The sequence below is a fragment of the Myotis brandtii genome, unplaced genomic scaffold (genome assembly GCF_000412655.1).
Source record: "Myotis brandtii unplaced genomic scaffold, ASM41265v1 scaffold208, whole genome shotgun sequence".
NCBI lineage: Eukaryota > Metazoa > Chordata > Mammalia > Chiroptera > Vespertilionidae > Myotis > Myotis brandtii.
Window position 1 is genome coordinate 1,063,687 of NW_005357764.1, and position 18,501 is coordinate 1,082,187.

Genomic DNA, 18,501 nt, shown 5'->3' on the forward strand with positions numbered 1-18,501 from the left:
AAAGGAATAATCACTTGACTCTAATTCCATTTTGGACCCCAATTATAAGAGGCATAAGCTTCAGGATAACTATGATAGTTATCAAATGCATTAAAGAAACTAACACTTCACAAAATCAAGTACTTTAAATATGTAGTTTGACATACACATTGTTGTTATTTCAGCTCTGCTGCTTCTAGAGAGACAGACCTGAGAAAATTAGATAATTGCTTTTTCTGAGCATATTTCCTCAACTCTACAATGATAATAAGAATGTCAAGCCCTGACCGGTTTGGCTCAGTGGATAGAGCGTCGGCCTGCGGAATGAAGGGTCCCAGGTTTGATTCCGGTCAAGGGCATGTACCTTGGTTGTGGGCACATCCCCAGTAGGGGGTGTGCAAGAGGCAGCTGATGGATGTTTCCCTCTCATGGATGTTTCTAACTTTCCCTCTCCCTTCCTCTCTGTAAAAAATCAATAAAATATATTAAAAAAAAAAAAAGAATGTCAATATCTAGCTCATAGTTGTTGTAAGGATCAAATGAGATAATGCAAGCCAGGAAACAGCTTGGCCTACTAATTTATACATAGTAAATGCTCAATAAAAGTTAGCTATAATTACACCAAAATCCTTAAAAGATTTTAATGTATACAATTATGTCAAAAGAACAAATGCATTTTTTTGTATCTTTGATGATTATCAGTCATAACACCAGATGTTTCAAAGTACAAATTATATAAAAAACACTTACATGATTGTTTTAACTGCTCATCTGCTTTCTGTGGGTAAACTGGATGCCATGTATAATCGATTGTAAGCATGACACTTGGGACAGTCCAACATTCAACCCAACCAGCCCTTTAAGAGTAAAGAATAAAGTTTCTAGTCAGGTACTTATTCCTTTCAGTATATACATACAATAGGTACAGATAATCAAAGTTATTATTATTCTTAGAAAGACTCTGAAGAACAGTTTCTCCACATAGAAACACAAAATACTTAAGTCACTCCTGTTAGGTACTCACTTTTCTTGAGTAAGGTTCCGCCATTTGGGTTTAACTGTTTTCTGGCTGCTCTGACACTCAGCAGGAAGACCAGTGTCATGAGTCATTTTATTTGGGTGGCAATTCTTTACCAGCATAAATAATGAATATTTACTAGGGTGACAATCTGGTAGAAACAGATGAAGATCAACATCTTCTCCCTAAAAAATAATTTATAATAACCCACAGTAATAAAATAGGTACATAAACATGTTAAGATACTATTTACAGCCAAACCTCTCCATAATAATCCTGAGAATAATTTTTTTAAAAAAAGAAACCATAAATTCCAAATGGCAGATGTAACACTGAACAGTCAGATGAATAACTGGAGTAAGATTTTACAGAGTAAAACTAAATTCTGATTACAATATTAAGAAAAAAGTCAGGATAATAAACAGCATAGTTGCCACAAAACAGTAAAAAGATTATCTTCAGCCCTAGCTGGTTTAGCTCAGTGGATCGAGTGTCGGCCCACAGACTGAAGGATCCTAGGTTTGATTCTGATAAAGGGCATGAACCTCAGTTGCAGGCTCAATCCTATGCAGGAGGCAACCAATCTATGTGTCTCTCACATCGATGTTTCTCACCCTCTGTCTCTCCCCATCCCTTCCACTCTGTCTAAAAATCTATGGGAAAAAATATCCTCAGGTGAGGATTAATAAAAAACAAAAACAAAAAAAAGATATCTTCAATGGGTATATATGGATATTTCACATATAATTCAGTAAAAAATAAAAAATTGTCTCACTAATATAAGCTCAAGTGAAATATGTTCTGTATTTTTATTAATTTTTAAAACATGATTGTCTCTTTTAATTCTAATAACTCTTGATTCTTCAATTGGCTTTTAGGAATTCTGAATTGGTATATCAAAGGATCTTCATTCAGCTTCACTTCTGTCCTTTTATTAGTAGGCTCCCTAATCTTTTTCATCCTGATGCCTAGTTTCTTAATAAGCAGCACAGTAGAGTGCTTAAAAGAATAGAACCCTAAGCTTTGTTACCTGGGTTCAAATTCCACCTCAGCCACTCACTAGCTACATAACTAGTTACTAAACTCAGCTCCTCAGTCTCCTAGTCCATAAATGCAGATAATAATAACACCTGCCTCAAGAGGGTTGTTCTCAGAATAAAATGAGTGACTACAGATGAGCACTGGAAATACTGTCTGGCACATACAAAATGATTAACAGGTATTAGCTGATTTTATTATTGTTGTTATTTTTTATCACATAACCTCCATCAATACTACAACTACTACTGACTGCTTGTGCCCTAAAATTAGGCATTCCACAAAATTCTGACTGCATATAAGCTGGCTTTTAGATAAAAATAAGAAAGGTATTTGTGGCTATTGCTTGAGTTTGTAGGTGATTACAATGAGGAATGACATATAGGGAAGTATAAAATCTAGTGCATAGACATAGTAAACATTAGAGCTAGAATGGGTGCTTAAAAGAACATAGATCAGCCTCAAAGGTTAAGAAATAATCAACTCGGAATTGTTTCCTTATTGCCCCACTTCTTGGGGAAAGCTGGAAAACTCAGGGGAATGGCAGAACACTATAGTCAACTACAAAAGAGGGACAAGGGCCATTCTGTGCCACAAACATTAGTGAACACTGGAGGAAAGCTAAACTACTTCCGGGTGGCCAGGGGACAGAGGTAGAGGGATGAGGTGGGAGTGGGGGGCTGAGAAGGGGGGCGGGGGTCGAAATAAAGATAAGCTTTGGGAAATCCAACTTACTAACAAACTTTGTGGGATAAACAATGCATCCAACTATACGTACTCTTAGGGAGAACTTGGTATTACATGTAACTGGAACGAAGTCGGTAAACGGCAAAGAGAAATCAATATTTAGTGTTTCTCCACAGGCTGCCAGATATACTACAAAAAAAAGAAAAAAAAATTCTTTTAACTTCAATAAATTTTTAAACCTAAACAAAATTAAATTTAGTCTATATGTTTAGTCCAATACAAACTCTGAAATAATTCTCTGAGAGTCTCACAAAATAATGGGAAAAATTCCAGTATCTATCACAACTATACAATCAATATCAATTTGTTGGTATTTGTCTTAATGAACAAAATACTCAACCTAATTTTTTAAAGTTCTTACCATTTTCCTGTTGTTTAGTGGAACAGTCGATCCAGTTGTGTTGATTAGCAGCCCAAATCATTTCAAATTGATGAAACATGATTTTAAAATTCCATGTATATGGAACAAATGAAAAAATATCTGGAGCATTATCACTAGACCAGTCTTGAATTAAATCTAAAGTTATCAGGATGGGAGACAGAAATTAAAATTAAGTGAAATTCAGAAAACAAATTGTAAAAATTCTAACACCAGTAAAAAATCTATTTTTCATTTATAACTAAAAAGAACTCTTATCCTGAAATATTAAAAGGTGACTAAAGAAACTGTAGAAGATTAAAGAGAAAAACATCATCTGTTATTCACTACCCACACATCCAACACTGAGGATACATTTCCTTCTAGTTTTTTTTCTATGTAGATTTTATACTATCTTATATCCTCCTATGAGAAATGTATGCTTGACTATTTCGTTGTACCCTCTCCTATATATTTTTTTAATATATTTTTATTGATTTCAGGGAGGAAAGGAGAGGGAGAGAGAAAGAAACATCAATGATGAGAGAGAATCACTGATTGGCTGCCTCCTGCACACCCCCTACTGGGATTGAGCCTGCAACCTGGGCATGTACCATGACTGGGAATTGAACCTATGACCTCCTGGTTCATAGGCTGACCCTCAATCACTGAGCCACCCCAACTGGGCTGTATATTTCTTTTTATCTCTTTCTCTCCCTCCCTGTTTCTGTCTCTTTTTTGGGGGGGTGCGGGGAGGGCAGCTTGATAATTGGTAACTGGAAGATGCCACCTCATTTAATTGGATTTCTTAAGTGTAATAGGGTTGACCATTTTTCCTGTTGTTTTATTCATTAAACAAATACCAACAGAGTGTCTATTGTGTGTCAGACTCTATTCTAGACTCTGGTGAACAAAACACAGACTTGGCCTTCTAAGAATTTACAGTCACTTATTTTTGTTGATTTGTTGTACTGCTAATTTGTATGGTCTGGTTGTTGATTTCAAAATTGTGTTCCTATAATTAGTGTACCTATCCTTTGGTATCTTTATTTTAACCTCAATAGGTAAAAGCTCCTTACGTTGATGTTTCTCTGTCTCTCTCTCTCCCCACCCCTCCTTCCACTCTCTCTAAAATCCAATGGAAAAAATATCCTCACTCCTTGGGTGAGGATTACAAAATAATAATAATAATAGGTAGCTCTAGCCAGTTTTGCTCAGTGGATAGAGCACTGGCCTATGGACTGAAGGGTCCCGGGTTCAATTCCAGTCAAGGGCATGTACTTCAGTTGCAGGCTCCCAGACCTGGTCGGGGGACATGCGGGAGGCAACCAATCGATGTGTCTTTCTCACATCGGTGTTTCTGTCTCTCCCTCTCCCTTCTCCTCTCTCTAAAAATCAATGGAAAAAATATCCTCAGGTGAGGATTAAAAAATATATTATAATAATATTAATAGGTAAAATTAATTAAATATTTAAAGTAATTTTTTTAATTTTAATGGAAATTTATACTAAAAAATATTAGATTCAATAATGATATCAGAAATCAAATTTATCTCATATAATAGCATAGGAACTCATTTAAAATTCAATGCACATAAGTTTGTGCAAGATATTAGAAATTCCTCTTAATAAAATAATACATTTAATATCAAAAGTTATCATAATTTAAATTAATAATAGTAACATGTAGAGTTTTACTATGTCAACAACAAAAGGCATATGGCTATTAACTTGGTCTATGAATAGAGAAAATTCCACTTATTAATTTTACCTTAACTGTATTTTTGTTTAATTTAACAAGCAAACACAGTGGTTCACTATACCTTATAGTATCTCCACTTACTTCTACATGTCACCTTACCTAACAAATGGGACGCATCCCTACCTTCTAACTATTCTGTAGCACAATATCTAGCAGCTGGGAGATGCCCAAAAGCCATCTCTGGAACTAACCAACTCCACAATACAAATTCATCATTCATCCAGCTGATTTTATCACTTTTCTCTCTCAGAAACGTTTTTCATTCTGCACTTTTACTCAAACTATTCATCTTATCTAAAATAAATACACTCTTTGCTACCCTCTCTTCTGAAGGAAAACTCTAACCATCTTTAATAACAGCATCATACTACAGAGAGAGCACAGGGTCTACATTTGAATAATTGTTCTTAAATGTTCTTCTACTAACTAGTGATAGAGGAATAGAAGGAAGGAAGGAAGGAAGGAAGGAAGGAAGGTTGGTTGGTTGTAGCAATCAATCAAGCAAATATTAGGTGCTCTGGGACAGCCACCAACCCTGGCAAATCAGACCAACTCTGTTTAGCTAAACTTGTCACAGGAAGTCTCAATAAACGTAACTTGTTTTCATATAGAAATATTTATGTTACTCAGAGACCAAGACTTACATGTTTGCATACTCAGGAAATAAATATGAGTAGCTATTGTAATATGCTGCAACAAATGAAGGAATTTTCTGACTAATGACAACACCAACTAAATTGTCCATGCCAAGAAGAAAGTAGGGGCTCCCAATACAAACATAGCATATTTGACTATTTGAATATACTGTTTGTAGATTACAATAATCAAAACAAAACCATGAAGCCATGCTGATGCCTAATTCAGGAAGATAAATTGATACACCTTCCCCATCATACTCCCCACTAGACCGAATCAAAGTACCAGCCCAGCCTAAGATGGGTTCTTTTTTTTTTTTTTTTTTTCAGCTCAATTTTGGGTTCATATTTTCCTTTTTTGTGTAGAAAGAGAGCACAACATATCTATATTTAAATTTTCCCTTTGATCTTCTTGGCCCAAAAAGTGTGAAAGTAAAAAAGTTTGAATTGTGTCATCAAATCCCCAGGCTGAATCTAAAACTAAAACTCACATGAATAGAAAGCAGTTCCCTATAATGAATCTCACTGCATTTTTTTTTTCATTAGAAAATTACCTGTGAAGAAGTTCTTCTGTGCAAAGATGAAGTGGTAGGTGGCTTTATACACCTCTAATTCACACTGCCACGTCTGGGGCATGTTCCATACTCGGGGGTAGCTGGCAATGATGTGGAACTGAAAATCAATGTCAAGTCAAAATGTTAGAGTTTAAAATGTGACCCTATGTGAAGAGCATCAGAAATAAACTCACACACACTGGTAAGTAATGAAAACTTATTTTCCTACTGAGCATAACAGAAGGTCCCTTTGAGATTTTAATATTGCTGTGGCTGAAGGTCAGCAGCCATGGTTATATCCAGTTCCTTGAAATACTAAGCCATGAGGTGGTAAAAAATAAAAAATAAAAAAAAAATTGAGTAACAATCAGGTTACAGTTTCAACACTGTACGTGAGTTAAACTCAGAATAACAGCAACACCCTTAACTCCTCTGCATGCCCAACCTGGTCAGTGAGAGGTTCGGGCGCAGAGAGTGTATGCAACGGATACTGTCACACACAAGTCTGGCCCCAGAGCCTCCTGGGTTCCCATTTGACGGCGTGGTGGTTACAGGTCTGTATTCCACCTGCCAAAGCTGGACAATTCTGCAAAGGCAAGAGCTGCTTGATTAGGACCAGCAATTTTGCACAGCAGTACTTATCAGTTAGAGCTCAGCAATCATTAAAATGCTGAATATGCCAGTTGAATATACATTTATGGTACTCAATATATTCTTGGTTAATTGCAAACGTTTCCTCTTAATTTACATATATATCATGTAAATAGCTTGTTTAGGCAAACAATTAAGGACCGACTAATATAATACTGTGTAAAAGAATCCTCTCTGATTATCAGCCATTGGCTTCTATTATTGTTGTTATTGTTGTTGATCCTAACAAAAAATAATTATCTGCCTGATTACTGAGTCCCCAATCTGAAATTTTGGTCATAAGTACTTCCTTATTTTTTCTCTTTGTACTATGCAGCAATCCAGGGTATTAAGATTTTCTTCCTTTCACCTTATTCATCAAGTAAAAAGCAGAATGAATTATTAAACCCTGAGAAAGAATCCAAAGGGGCCAGAAAACATATAGTAAAAAACAACAACAAAAAAAACAGCCCTAGCTGATTTGGCTCAGTGGATAGAGCATTAGCCTGTGGACCACAGGGTCCCAGGTTCAATTCCGATCAGGGCAGATGCCTGGGTTGCAGGCTTGATCCCCAGTAGGGAGGCGTGCAGGAGGCAGCCAATCAATGATTCTCTCTCATCATTGATGTTTCTATCTCTCTCTCCCTCTCCCTTCCTCTCTGAAATCAATAAAAATATATTAAAAAACAAAAAACAATCTGCCCAGCTGGTGTGGCTAAGTGGTTGAGCATCAACCTACAAACTAGGAGGACACGGTTCGATTCCTGGTCAGAGCACATGCCCAGTTGCGGGCTTCATCCCCAGTATGGGGCGTGCAGGAGGCAGCTGATCAATGATTCTCTCTCATCATTGATGTTTCTATCTCTCTCTCCCTCTCCCTTCCTCTCTGAAATCAATAAAAATATATATATTTTTAAAGTAATTCCTTTAAAAAAAAAACCCACAATCTTATTTACAACATTGGAGAGAATTAGTCTAGCCATACAGTGAAGTTTAAAAACAATATCCTAACAACTGTTCATATTTTTAAAGGCCAAAACCCCACATTTAATTGCCTTATGTTTACATCCCCCATACTAGGAGCAGAATAACAGAGAGTGCCAGGGATTCTACATCACTGGGAATCTACTTCTCTTTCCAAATTAAGGCCAAAGAACACCTGGTGGTTCTTGAATAAGAAGATGGACCATTTGATGACTTCTTGGTCATTACAATTTTATATTAAAAAATTAAAACCAAATTTATATTTTATGCACCTATATATATCTTCATATGCCCCAGACTTACTGCTAGCATTTCTGCTTCTAACAGGGTCCGGTACTGCATGCTGGTAGTGGCATCAACATGTAACAGTTGTCCTTTAATTGCAGGAGTGTAACCTAATAAGTGAAAACATAAAAATTAAGAATCTACTAGAAATAAATCCCACCACAACCCAAAGAAGAAATCCCTGAAATGTGGTGGTCAGTTGCTATTTAAATATACCCCAATGATGGGGAGGGAGCTTGCAACCACATAGGTGACCTTTCTCAAATGACCACCTCTGAGGGAAGAAAGTTTCATATTCATATAATGTCTATCATGACTTGCTTTCTAGTGCAAAACTACAATTCTGTTCTCTAAATGACAGTTTTGAACTATTTAAAATGGCTCCCATGTCCTCTCTTCTTCCACTAACTCCAGCATACCTATTTTCATCTTTTTCAATCACTCCTTATACAATGACAGTTTCTGTACAACAGCTCTTCCTTATACAGTGACAGTTACACCAAACCATGCAGCCTGTTCTGAACAAAAGCAGCAGCTCAGAGTATATCACTTCTTTTCTGGATGGGCTGCCCTTCCAGAAGCATGAACTCTGTGATCATTATTATATGGCTACTCCAACATGCATCCTGCTCTGGGCTTTTTTATTTTTTTCCAAACACCTGAATCTCTGAAAAAAGTTGTACATGTATTTGAGTTCTGTTTTGTTCTTGTCTCAGACCTAAGCCTATTTCCCGCTCAGACAGTCACCTTAAAAACCACCTCATCTTGCCCTAGCTGGTTTGGCTCAGTGGATAGAGCGTCGGCCTGCGGACTGAAGGGTCCTAGGTTCGATTCTGGTTGAGGGCACATGCCCAGGTTGTGGGTTCGATCCCCGGTTGGGGGCATGCAGGGGGCATTCTTTCATCATTGATGTTTCTATCTCTCTCACCCTCTCCCTTTCTCTCTGAAATCAATAAAAAAATTTTTTTTAAAAAGCCACCTCACTTTGACCAAGGACCCCGTCCAGCCTTTCCTTACCAGGGGTGGGCAAACTTTTTGACTCGAGGGCCACAATGGGTTCTTAAACTGGACCGGAGGGCCGGAACAAAAGCGTGGATGGAGTGTTTGTGTGAACTAATATAAATTCAAAGTAAACATCATTACATAAAAGGGTACGGTCTTTTTTTTTTTTTTAGTTTTATTCATTTCAAACGGGCCGCATCCGGCCCGCGGGCCGTAGTTTGCCCACGGCTGCCTTAGACCCTTCCCTCACTCTGAGTTCCATAGCCTGTGTGCTGGGGCACTTCCCATGAATTCCTAATAGGTGTGCTCCAGACCCCACAGCCCTCAGGGGACCCCTCACCTAGTGCACCAATAATTGTGTACAAATTGTTTGTATAAATCTTACTTCCTATGTGCATCATCAGTTTAAAATGGTAGCAGCACTCCCTCAAATGAACCCTTCTCAATTTTGTGCAATCCCAACTGCCTTTTCCCTGGTACAGATCGGTAATTAAGGCTGTCCTAAGAGATGCTTCTTTCCAATTGACTACACTGAATCTACCTATCCTAGAGAACCTGCTTCAAGACACAGTAGGATTATTCTCTTAGAACTAGCTTAAATAAGGTTTTGTTCTTCACTAAAACAGCACAGAGGTTACAGGGAAAAGACGTACTCTCTCCGTCACTTTTTCAGTTAATTATCTCAGCGGGCAACCCCAACTGTTCCCTCTTTATGAACGCAATTAATCCAGTGAGTGGCAGGAACAAGCACAGAGAGTCAAGAATAGTATAAAAATTACTCTCTGCTTAGCAATCATAACATTGCTGGTTAGTAATTTAAAAATATGGATAAGTTGCTATTCTCTGCATGCTCAAGAAAGTGAATAGAGCAGAATTTCATTTTAATTACTCTCAATTACAAATGTAATAAGAGGATGAGAGGCAGAAAAAATGAAGACAGCTATATAATATTTTGGTCAATTTAACACAAAGTAGTCATGTTGTTGATTATCTTGTATCAGAGCCAAATTTTAAGTGCATAATGAATTAGATTATTTCAGCTCAGATGAAACTATAGCTATCAGGGCCTTATTTAATATTTGAAATATGAAACGTTCTCCTTTCTTAAAGTTTTGCTGTTCAAAGTACCCAGTTAACTCCCTGACAAAAATCTACTATTATTACCTGAAACAAAGACTATTAGCCATTCAGTCAATTACTGGCCATGAACCACAAACCAGGTACTGGATTCGGCATCAGGTTTACACAGTGAAAACAAAGACAGAGCACCTGCTCTCATGAAGAAACAGGAAAAACATATGCTAAGCAAAGTATGCTCATTTACAAAAGAGAAATATAGAGGACTAGTGGCCCAGTGCACGGATTCATGCTCATTGAAAGGATATTAATTAGAAGAAATATTTTAATATCACTATTTGCCCTTTCTCTAAAATAGAAGTGTCAGAGATTAAAGAAAGTTAGTAAAATGTATATGAAAATAATATATAAGTTGATTAATAAACAATAACATGATATAAAAACAACAAAGACATGATATAAAAACAACAAAAACAACTAAATTCACAATCAACAATGACATATCAAAACACACACATGCGATTGGTGCCAGTGAGAGCTTTATATGTATCGTGTATGCGCAAGGCAATGTTTATTTTTAAACTAGCGGCCCGTTCGTGCATCAGTGCGGTCTCTCAGCCTGGCCTGCGGGATCGGGCCAAAACCGGCTCTCTGACATCCCCCAAGGCATCCCAGATTGCAAGAGAGCGCAGGCCAGGCCAAAGGACTCCACTGGTGCACAATTGGGGCCAGGAAGGGACGCGGGAGGTTGGCCAGCCAGGGAGGGGCTGCAGGAGGGCTCTAGGGTGTGTACAGCCCTTCTGGCTCAGTCCTAATGGCCGGACCCCAGCAGCAAAGCTAACCTACCAGTCAGAGCGTCTGCCCCCTGGTGGTCAGTGCATGTCATAGCGACTGGCCAACCGGTTGTCTGCCCCCTGGTGATCAGTGCATGTCATAGCGAATGGTTGAGCAGCCTTAGCATATCATTAGCATATTATGCTTTGATTGGTTGAACAGCCAGACAACTAGATGCTTAGCATATTAGGCTTTTATTATATAGGATTGCCAGTGTGTGTCATATGTACTGGTCAGATGGATGGTCGGTCACTTAGCCTTTTACATATATATATAGATAGATAATAAAAGCATGAAATTATAAGACTTAACTTACTTTAAAAAAAATGTTCTCTTTCTCTAGCTGCACAAATGATTTAATTGTGTACTATCTACTGTTGATAGCTATAGGTACACAAAATATAATAAAAAGCTGAAAAAGAAAACCCCCATTAATTATGTTAGTTTAAGTGGATTAACAAACTACTGTTTATATATTATTTTCCTACTAGTCATTTGGAACAGAGAAGCACTTGCTGCAGCTTACCATTTTCCTCGACTGTCATGGGAATATTGATCTCCAAATAGGAGCCAGCACCAACATTGACATGCACAGCATTTGTTTCCTAACAAAACAAAAAAAGTAAGTCACATAAAATATTCATTATAATTACATTCCCATCTTTACCTTTTAGTTATTATCAGAGACAAAAATATAACCAGCAATGATATTAATAGGTATTCAAAATGCCTAAGAACACACCCTGCACAGAGTGGGTCTGTGGTTAGAGTGTTGACCCATGTACCACAGGGTCCCAGGTTCGATTCTGGTCAAGGGCACATACCTAGGTTGCAGGTTGGATCCCCAGCCCTAGTCAGGCGAGTGAGGTAACCAATTGATTTATCTCTCACATCGATATTTCTCTCACTCTCTTTCTCTCTTACTATCTCCCTCCCTCTCTCCTTCCCTACCACTCTCTCTCTAAAAATCAATGGGAAAAATCTCCTCCGTGAGGGTTAACAAAAAAATACACTAAAACAATTTGGGCTGATATAAAGGAGAAAATGAACCAGACTATAGCATAAAGGTTTGTTGATTAATTTCTGTATACTATTTGGCACTTAATGAAAATAGTATATATACAATTATTGGGGGCACAGTGGTAGGAAGCTCATAGAAATGAATCTCAGTATAGGACTAGTCACCAAAAATTGCTCTGGAAAATAATATTCAAATTTTAAGCACTATTTTCTCTATATTATTTCAATAATTACCCTATTTTTGGTAAACAGCAAGTCAATTGTAGCATCTGCAATAATATTCATTCGCAGTTCAAAGGCAAGGATCTGTCTTGGTCTCCCTGGCTGTGCAATTTCAGAAACTTTCAGAACTTGATAATCAGGTGGGAAGAAAAACTTCCATAAACAATCTCTATATAAGAAGGTAGAAAGAATAATGACATTTTATTCCAACAAAATGATTTCTAATAAGGGACCAAAATCAATATTTGAACTTGATATGTATTATCACTACTCTCTTATTTAAAAATAGACAAAATACAAAAAATTAAGTCACAAACACCTACTATAATTTCCTCTCAATAAAACAAAAGAATGTTTTCTACTGTGAGAAATGAAAGACTTTCTACAAGTATATCAATAGTCCAGATGGCAAAGTTGCTGAACTAACTATAAGCAACGTCTATTTACATAAAAATTTGGATGTGTCCTCATCACTACTGGTAAATGTCCTCTTCTTTTTTAAAATTCTTCCTCCCCTGGCTAACACTTATGTTTCAAAACTCAACTCAAATGTTCCCTCTACCAAAAAGCCTCCCCTAATTCTTTTCTTCTTAAATCTTTAAAATGATTTATGTACCTTTTATGGGCTGAATTGCGTACCCCTAAACATTCTTATGTGGAAGTCCTAACCTCAGAATTTGGCTGTATTTGGAGACATGGTCTTTACAGAGGTAATTAAGTTAAAATGAGATGTTTTTGGTGGACCCTAATCTAACATGACCGATATTCTTCTAAGAAGAGGAAATTTGGACAGAGAACTTACAAGACACACAAAAGGGAAGACCACGTGAAGATGCAGAGAAAAGACAGCTATCACAAGAAACACATCATTCCCTCACAGCCCTCATAAGGAACTAGCCAACACCTTAATCTCAGAATTCTAACTTCCAGAACTGTGAGAAATTTGTCTGTGGTATTCTGTTATGGGAGCCTTAGCAAACCAAGTCAGTACCTTTCTAAGTTTTTCAAGAGTTTTTACTCACCTCTATTACAGCATGTAATAAACCTCTTTTGTCTCTTTTTTCATCCACTAACTAAACTATCTTTGTATTTAGCTCTGAATCTGCATCACCCCAACAATCACTGGCATATTTGTTGATTAAATACTTAAGGAAAAACAAAGGAACCAATAAATGTGCTGCTCATTCATCATTTTTCTAATGAGTTAACTCCTCCTTTGCAGTGAACTTGATTAAACCAATTTCTCTACACACAAGTTATTATTTGGATTAAAATGTCTAGGAATATCTTCCCCTGCCATAATAAAATAGCTTAGAAAACTATTATGTTTTAATAAAAATATAGTATTAGCTCAATACATTTGAAACTTATTAGAAATATAATTTATTCAAGTACCTCTGTCTATCGGCCCATGGCCCATAGTTGAAATCTGTTCCTTTACCACAAACTATATCAAGTCCCCAACACGGAGGCAAATCTTGTAATTTGCAATCCTCACTACTCAATTCTCCTTCAATATTTTCTTCTGTTTCTTCTGGTACAAGTCCTGCATTGCAGAATATACAACATAAAGGCAGTTATTTAAAATAACCATTAAAAGGTTCCTGTAGATCAGCAGTTCTAACATATTTTTTTTTATTTCAGGAACACTTTACACTCTTAAAAATTATTGAGGACCTGCCCGGCTGGTGTGGCTCAGTAGTTGAGCGTCCACTTATGAACCAGGAGGTCACGGTTCAATTCCTGGTCAGGGCACATGCCCAGGTTGCGGGCTCAATCCCCAGTAGAGGGTGTGCACAAGAAGCAGCTGACCAATGATTCTCTCTCATCATTGATGTTTCTATCTCTTTCTCCTTCTCCTTCTTCTCTGAAATCAATAATTTTTTTTAATTGAGGACCCTAAAGTGGGTATTTTTGTATTATCTCTATCAATACTTACTGTATTAAAAATTTAAATTGATCAATTTTTAAATTTTTTATTTTATTAAATAAGAAGCCCATTATGTTGATAGTAATAAATTTTAATGAAAATAATAGAAAAATAACTATATTTTAATGAAAGATGAAATTTTAATTTCATTTTTAATAAAAATATTTTAATAAAAATAACCACATTTTCTAAAAAAAATTAATTTGAGAAATGTTGGTATTGTTTTTATTTTGGCAAATCTCTTTAATGTCTAGCTTAATAAAAAAAATGTGAATTCTCACAGCTGCTTCTATATTAAGTCTGTTGTTCAAGGATTTGAAGAAAACCTAGCCTCATACAAATAGGTGGATAGAAAAGGAAGGAGTATTTTAATAGCTTTTTCTGATAGTTCTGGGTATTCTTTGACACTACTCCAAAATTCAACAAGTAGTAGTTTCTTAAAGGTTACAATGTGAAATCTGAAGCCATATCACTGAACTTCTTACATTAAAATATACTATCTCTCTTACACTTTGAATAAATCTTTTATCCATGGCCTGACTTTGCAACAGCATGCATTGATCATTTGGAAAACATGGGTTCACTACAACATACATACTTTTTCAAATATTAATAAATTTCATTATTAAACATTTTAAAAATCACATTTGTTAACATCACTGGTGGTCTTATAAGAAAAATTACCAAACTCACAGTTGCAGACTCAAATTTTTTCAAAATCCTAATTTTGAAAAATTTAGCTATTGTTTCAAGTAAAGAATCAGTGAAAATATCAACATGGTGAAAAAAGGCAAACAGCATCCTACTTTTACTTTTAAAATATTTTGACCTTATAAAACCCCAGGAGAAAGATCAGGAAAAAAAGGTGGCTAAAATCCAATGTTCAGTAACTTTTATAAAATGGAAACCATCCATGAAGCATGGTAGCTGGATTTTAATCCTGAAACTGTTAGCCTCAAGTCTAACATACTGTGAGTTGTTTTCCTAACTAACATGAATTACCTTAACCATCATCATATTCTCAAAGGTTTTCACTCATGGTAATTTGTATTCACAATTTTTGAGGTATATTTGATAACATGGAATTTGAAGGAAAGGTTACAATATCATTTTGGTCTGAAATACTAAAGTCATATTCAACTTTTAACAACGACACAGGTATTTTTTAGGTAGGCACTCAACATTTATTGAAACTCATTTATATCCTAAGTAAAGAGACTTAAAATATTATTAACATCCCATTTCATAGAAGAAATAGAATTGCAGCTATGAACTATACTTTCAAAAAGTCTTACCTGGCTCGTCCATGTAGTAGTAGATGTCAACATCATTTGACTGCATCACCACAAAGCCTTCTCCCATTAACCTCGGTGGCCTATGAGAAGGGGCAAGGCAAACTAAGTACAACTCCAGCATACAAACAGTTCAGTGTTCTAATTAATGGTGGTGACAGGTGAAAACAAACAAACAAAAAAACAAATGCATCAAGGGTAGCATCTTGAAAAGGTAAGCCATCTTTCACAAACAATAAATTGTTCCATAGTTGTATTCTATATTAGACTAAATAATGAAATGATACTGAAATATTTTTAATCAGTAGATTGGTTCAATAGGGAAAAAAGAAAAAAAATTGTTTCACGTTTTCATTTTAAGTTGTGAATAACAGAAATCAATTTAAGACGAAGTTAATTAAATACAATGGAAAAACAATGTTCATCAGAATACAATAATTATATTCTGTATTTACAACAATTAAACTTTAAATTCAATCATTTTCTATTAATAACACTACAAAACTGAAGAAATATCACTTTATATATCTGTAAAATAAAATAAGCTTTCTAAAACATTACATAAGAAAAAATGTTGTCATTTTTATTTTTAACAACTTTAATTACCTATTTCCAAGAATATTTACTTGATCAACTTGAATCAAATTTAAAGCAAACATCTCGAACTCAAATTCTGGATTGACTGTTTCTCTACAATCGCTTTCCCACAAACTGTTCATCTTTCATTGCTTTAACATCTTTTTACTTTGTCATATACCACAGTATCTTCCTTCCACATCAAAATAAACTTTGCAGTCATTAAATAATAACACAAATTCAGCAATATTCTTCTTAAAATATATTAAATCTTAAGGTTAATGTTTATTTTTTTAATATATTTTATTGTTTTTTTACAGAGAGGAAGGGAGAGGGATAGAGAGTTAGAAACATCGATGAGAGAGAAACATGGATCAGCTGCCTCCTGCACACCCCCTACCGGGGATGTGCCCGCAACCAAGATACATGCCCTTGACCGGAATTGAACCTGGGACCCTTGAGTCCGCAGGCCGACGCTCTATCCACTGAGCCAAACCAGTTAGGACAATGTTTATTTTCTTAATATATTTTTATTGATTTCAGAGTGAAGGGAGAGGGAGAGAGAGAAACATCAATGATGAGAGAGAACTGTTGATCGGCTACCTCCTGCATACCCCTTCCCGGGGATCGAGCCCGAAACCCAGGCATGTGCCATAACAGGAAATCAAACCATGACCTCCTGGTTCATAGGTCAATGCCTATCACTGACCAGTACCTGCCAGGCTTAATGTTTAATGTCATCATTTAACCTGCACACTTTTAAAGAGTAAAAAACACAATTTTAAATCTTTTTATACAAATTAATAGCAGAACACTTTTTCATCTTACTCTCTAATAATTTTCACAAAATCCAGATTTATTTATTCATGCAGTATTAAACTTTCAGCTGTAAGTGCAGCATTATGTGCTGAGCAAAGCCCCTGATCCTGAAGAGTGGGCCCAGGCAGACTCACAGCCTCGCCAGTCTCCAAAGGGAAACCTCTCTACCACTCCAGCCAGTGCCCAGAAAACTGAACAGCAAGAAGTTGGAACTAAAAAGGAATAATCATGCTTCTCACGACTTCATAGACTGTATGTTACCTACAAAGATATACGCTGGGACATAGAGGAATATCATCCTATGAATACTAAATTACACAAATTCAACCAGAAAGTCTCCTCATACAAAAAATAGACATCGTGAGCCCTCATCCTACCATGAATGCATGCCCTGGAGTTCCTTCAGGTCCCAGACCTCATAGGGAAGCATCCTGCCACCACGAGGGCGAGTCCACGGTGCATCACTAATGCTCCCTGTCTCCTGAACGCAAGCAGCTACTTCACAGGTAGAAGACAAATCTGGAAAGCTAGGTGGAAAACTACCCAGGACTTGCATACCAAGCAAGTTCCATCCTAACTGTACCATCCTAACTTCAACAGATGTCCAAGAGTAATTTTGTTTCCATTTTCAACTTTTCTCATTAACTCAGAATGGTACTCCACTATAATGAATTTGCTGAATTTACTATTTATCCTTTCCTTCTGTAAATAAAAACCTGCCTGTAATGTGTAAACATCAAATACCAGGGCTTAATTTCCCAAAATGAGTTTTTCAAATACAGTTAAAAGGAAGAAAAGGGTAAAAAAATTAGCCATAATTCTATAGAAAAATATTTAAAATTAGAGTTCACCAATGGATAGTATATCCACTTACCTTATAAAGCAGGACTATACTGTTAATTTATTAGAAAAATGTACCTAATTAATGCCCAGCTTGTAACAGAAATTAAAAGGGTGCTAAAAATCAAATTGATATCTATATTAGACATATGTAAGATGTTCTTACTCATCATTTTGAAGACCAACATATCTTGGACTAGGAACAAGCATGACTCGAACATTTTCAAGCTTTCCTTTCACAATATGCATGAATTGGTCAAGGTGACTGGAAGGTGGTTTTGTAGTATAAGTTAAAAAAGCATCATCAAAGTTGATACACAGAGTTTGAGGTTGGTAATGATTTCCAAAGGCCAGGCGACCCTACAAAAGATAAAAGATAGTATGTCATACTATAAAAGCTATACTTTTTTCCTTAACTGACCTAATAACAAACATTTTCAAGCAACAACTAGATGATTCCACTTTAGCACTATCTATATTTAAATCACTCCACTGATCAATTTAGACCTGGTTTTTAAAAAATTTAAGCACTTGTGAATAAATAGCCTTTCAGGTCTAACAAATTTATGCTAAAATGATATTGGTGTTAAAAGAATCCTTTCAGGAAAACCAAGATGGCGGCATAGGTAAACACTGGAAATTGCTGCCTCCCACAACAAATTCAAAAATACAACTAAAAGACAAAACGGACATCATCCAGAACCATAGGAAGGCTGGCTGAGTGGAAATTCTACAACTAGAAGGAAAGAGAAAAGCACACTGAGACTCAGAGGAGGTGCAGAGGTAAAGTTCAGAGGTACGGAGGCGCACGTGGGAAGGATGGCAACTGAGGACACGGTTGTCTTTTTCAATCGGGAGGGAGTCTCAAGCTCCCGACTGCTCTGAACTCCAGTTCCGGG

General features: G+C 36.3%; 1 protein-coding gene across 10 annotated transcripts in view; it reads right to left on the minus strand.

Annotated features, from left to right (window-relative positions):
• The window catches only part of KIAA1109 (KIAA1109 ortholog), a 157,701-nt gene that overhangs the window by 116,005 nt on the left and 23,195 nt on the right, over positions 1–18,501 (minus strand). For all 10 annotated transcript variants that reach the window (XM_014539037.1, XM_014539038.1, XM_014539039.1 and 7 more), the window contains 11 exons: positions 17,769–17,962; positions 15,371–15,450; positions 13,541–13,691; positions 12,158–12,314; positions 11,430–11,508; positions 8,009–8,100; positions 6,092–6,209; positions 3,144–3,299; positions 2,814–2,911; positions 1,004–1,182; positions 730–836 (listed from right to left, as the gene is read on the minus strand). In XM_014539037.1, the coding sequence (XP_014394523.1) occupies positions 730–836; positions 1,004–1,182; positions 2,814–2,911; positions 3,144–3,299; positions 6,092–6,209; positions 8,009–8,100; positions 11,430–11,508; positions 12,158–12,314; positions 13,541–13,691; positions 15,371–15,450; positions 17,769–17,962 (1,411 nt within the window). The remainder of the gene's footprint in view (positions 1–729; positions 837–1,003; positions 1,183–2,813; positions 2,912–3,143; positions 3,300–6,091; positions 6,210–8,008; positions 8,101–11,429; positions 11,509–12,157; positions 12,315–13,540; positions 13,692–15,370; positions 15,451–17,768; positions 17,963–18,501) is intronic.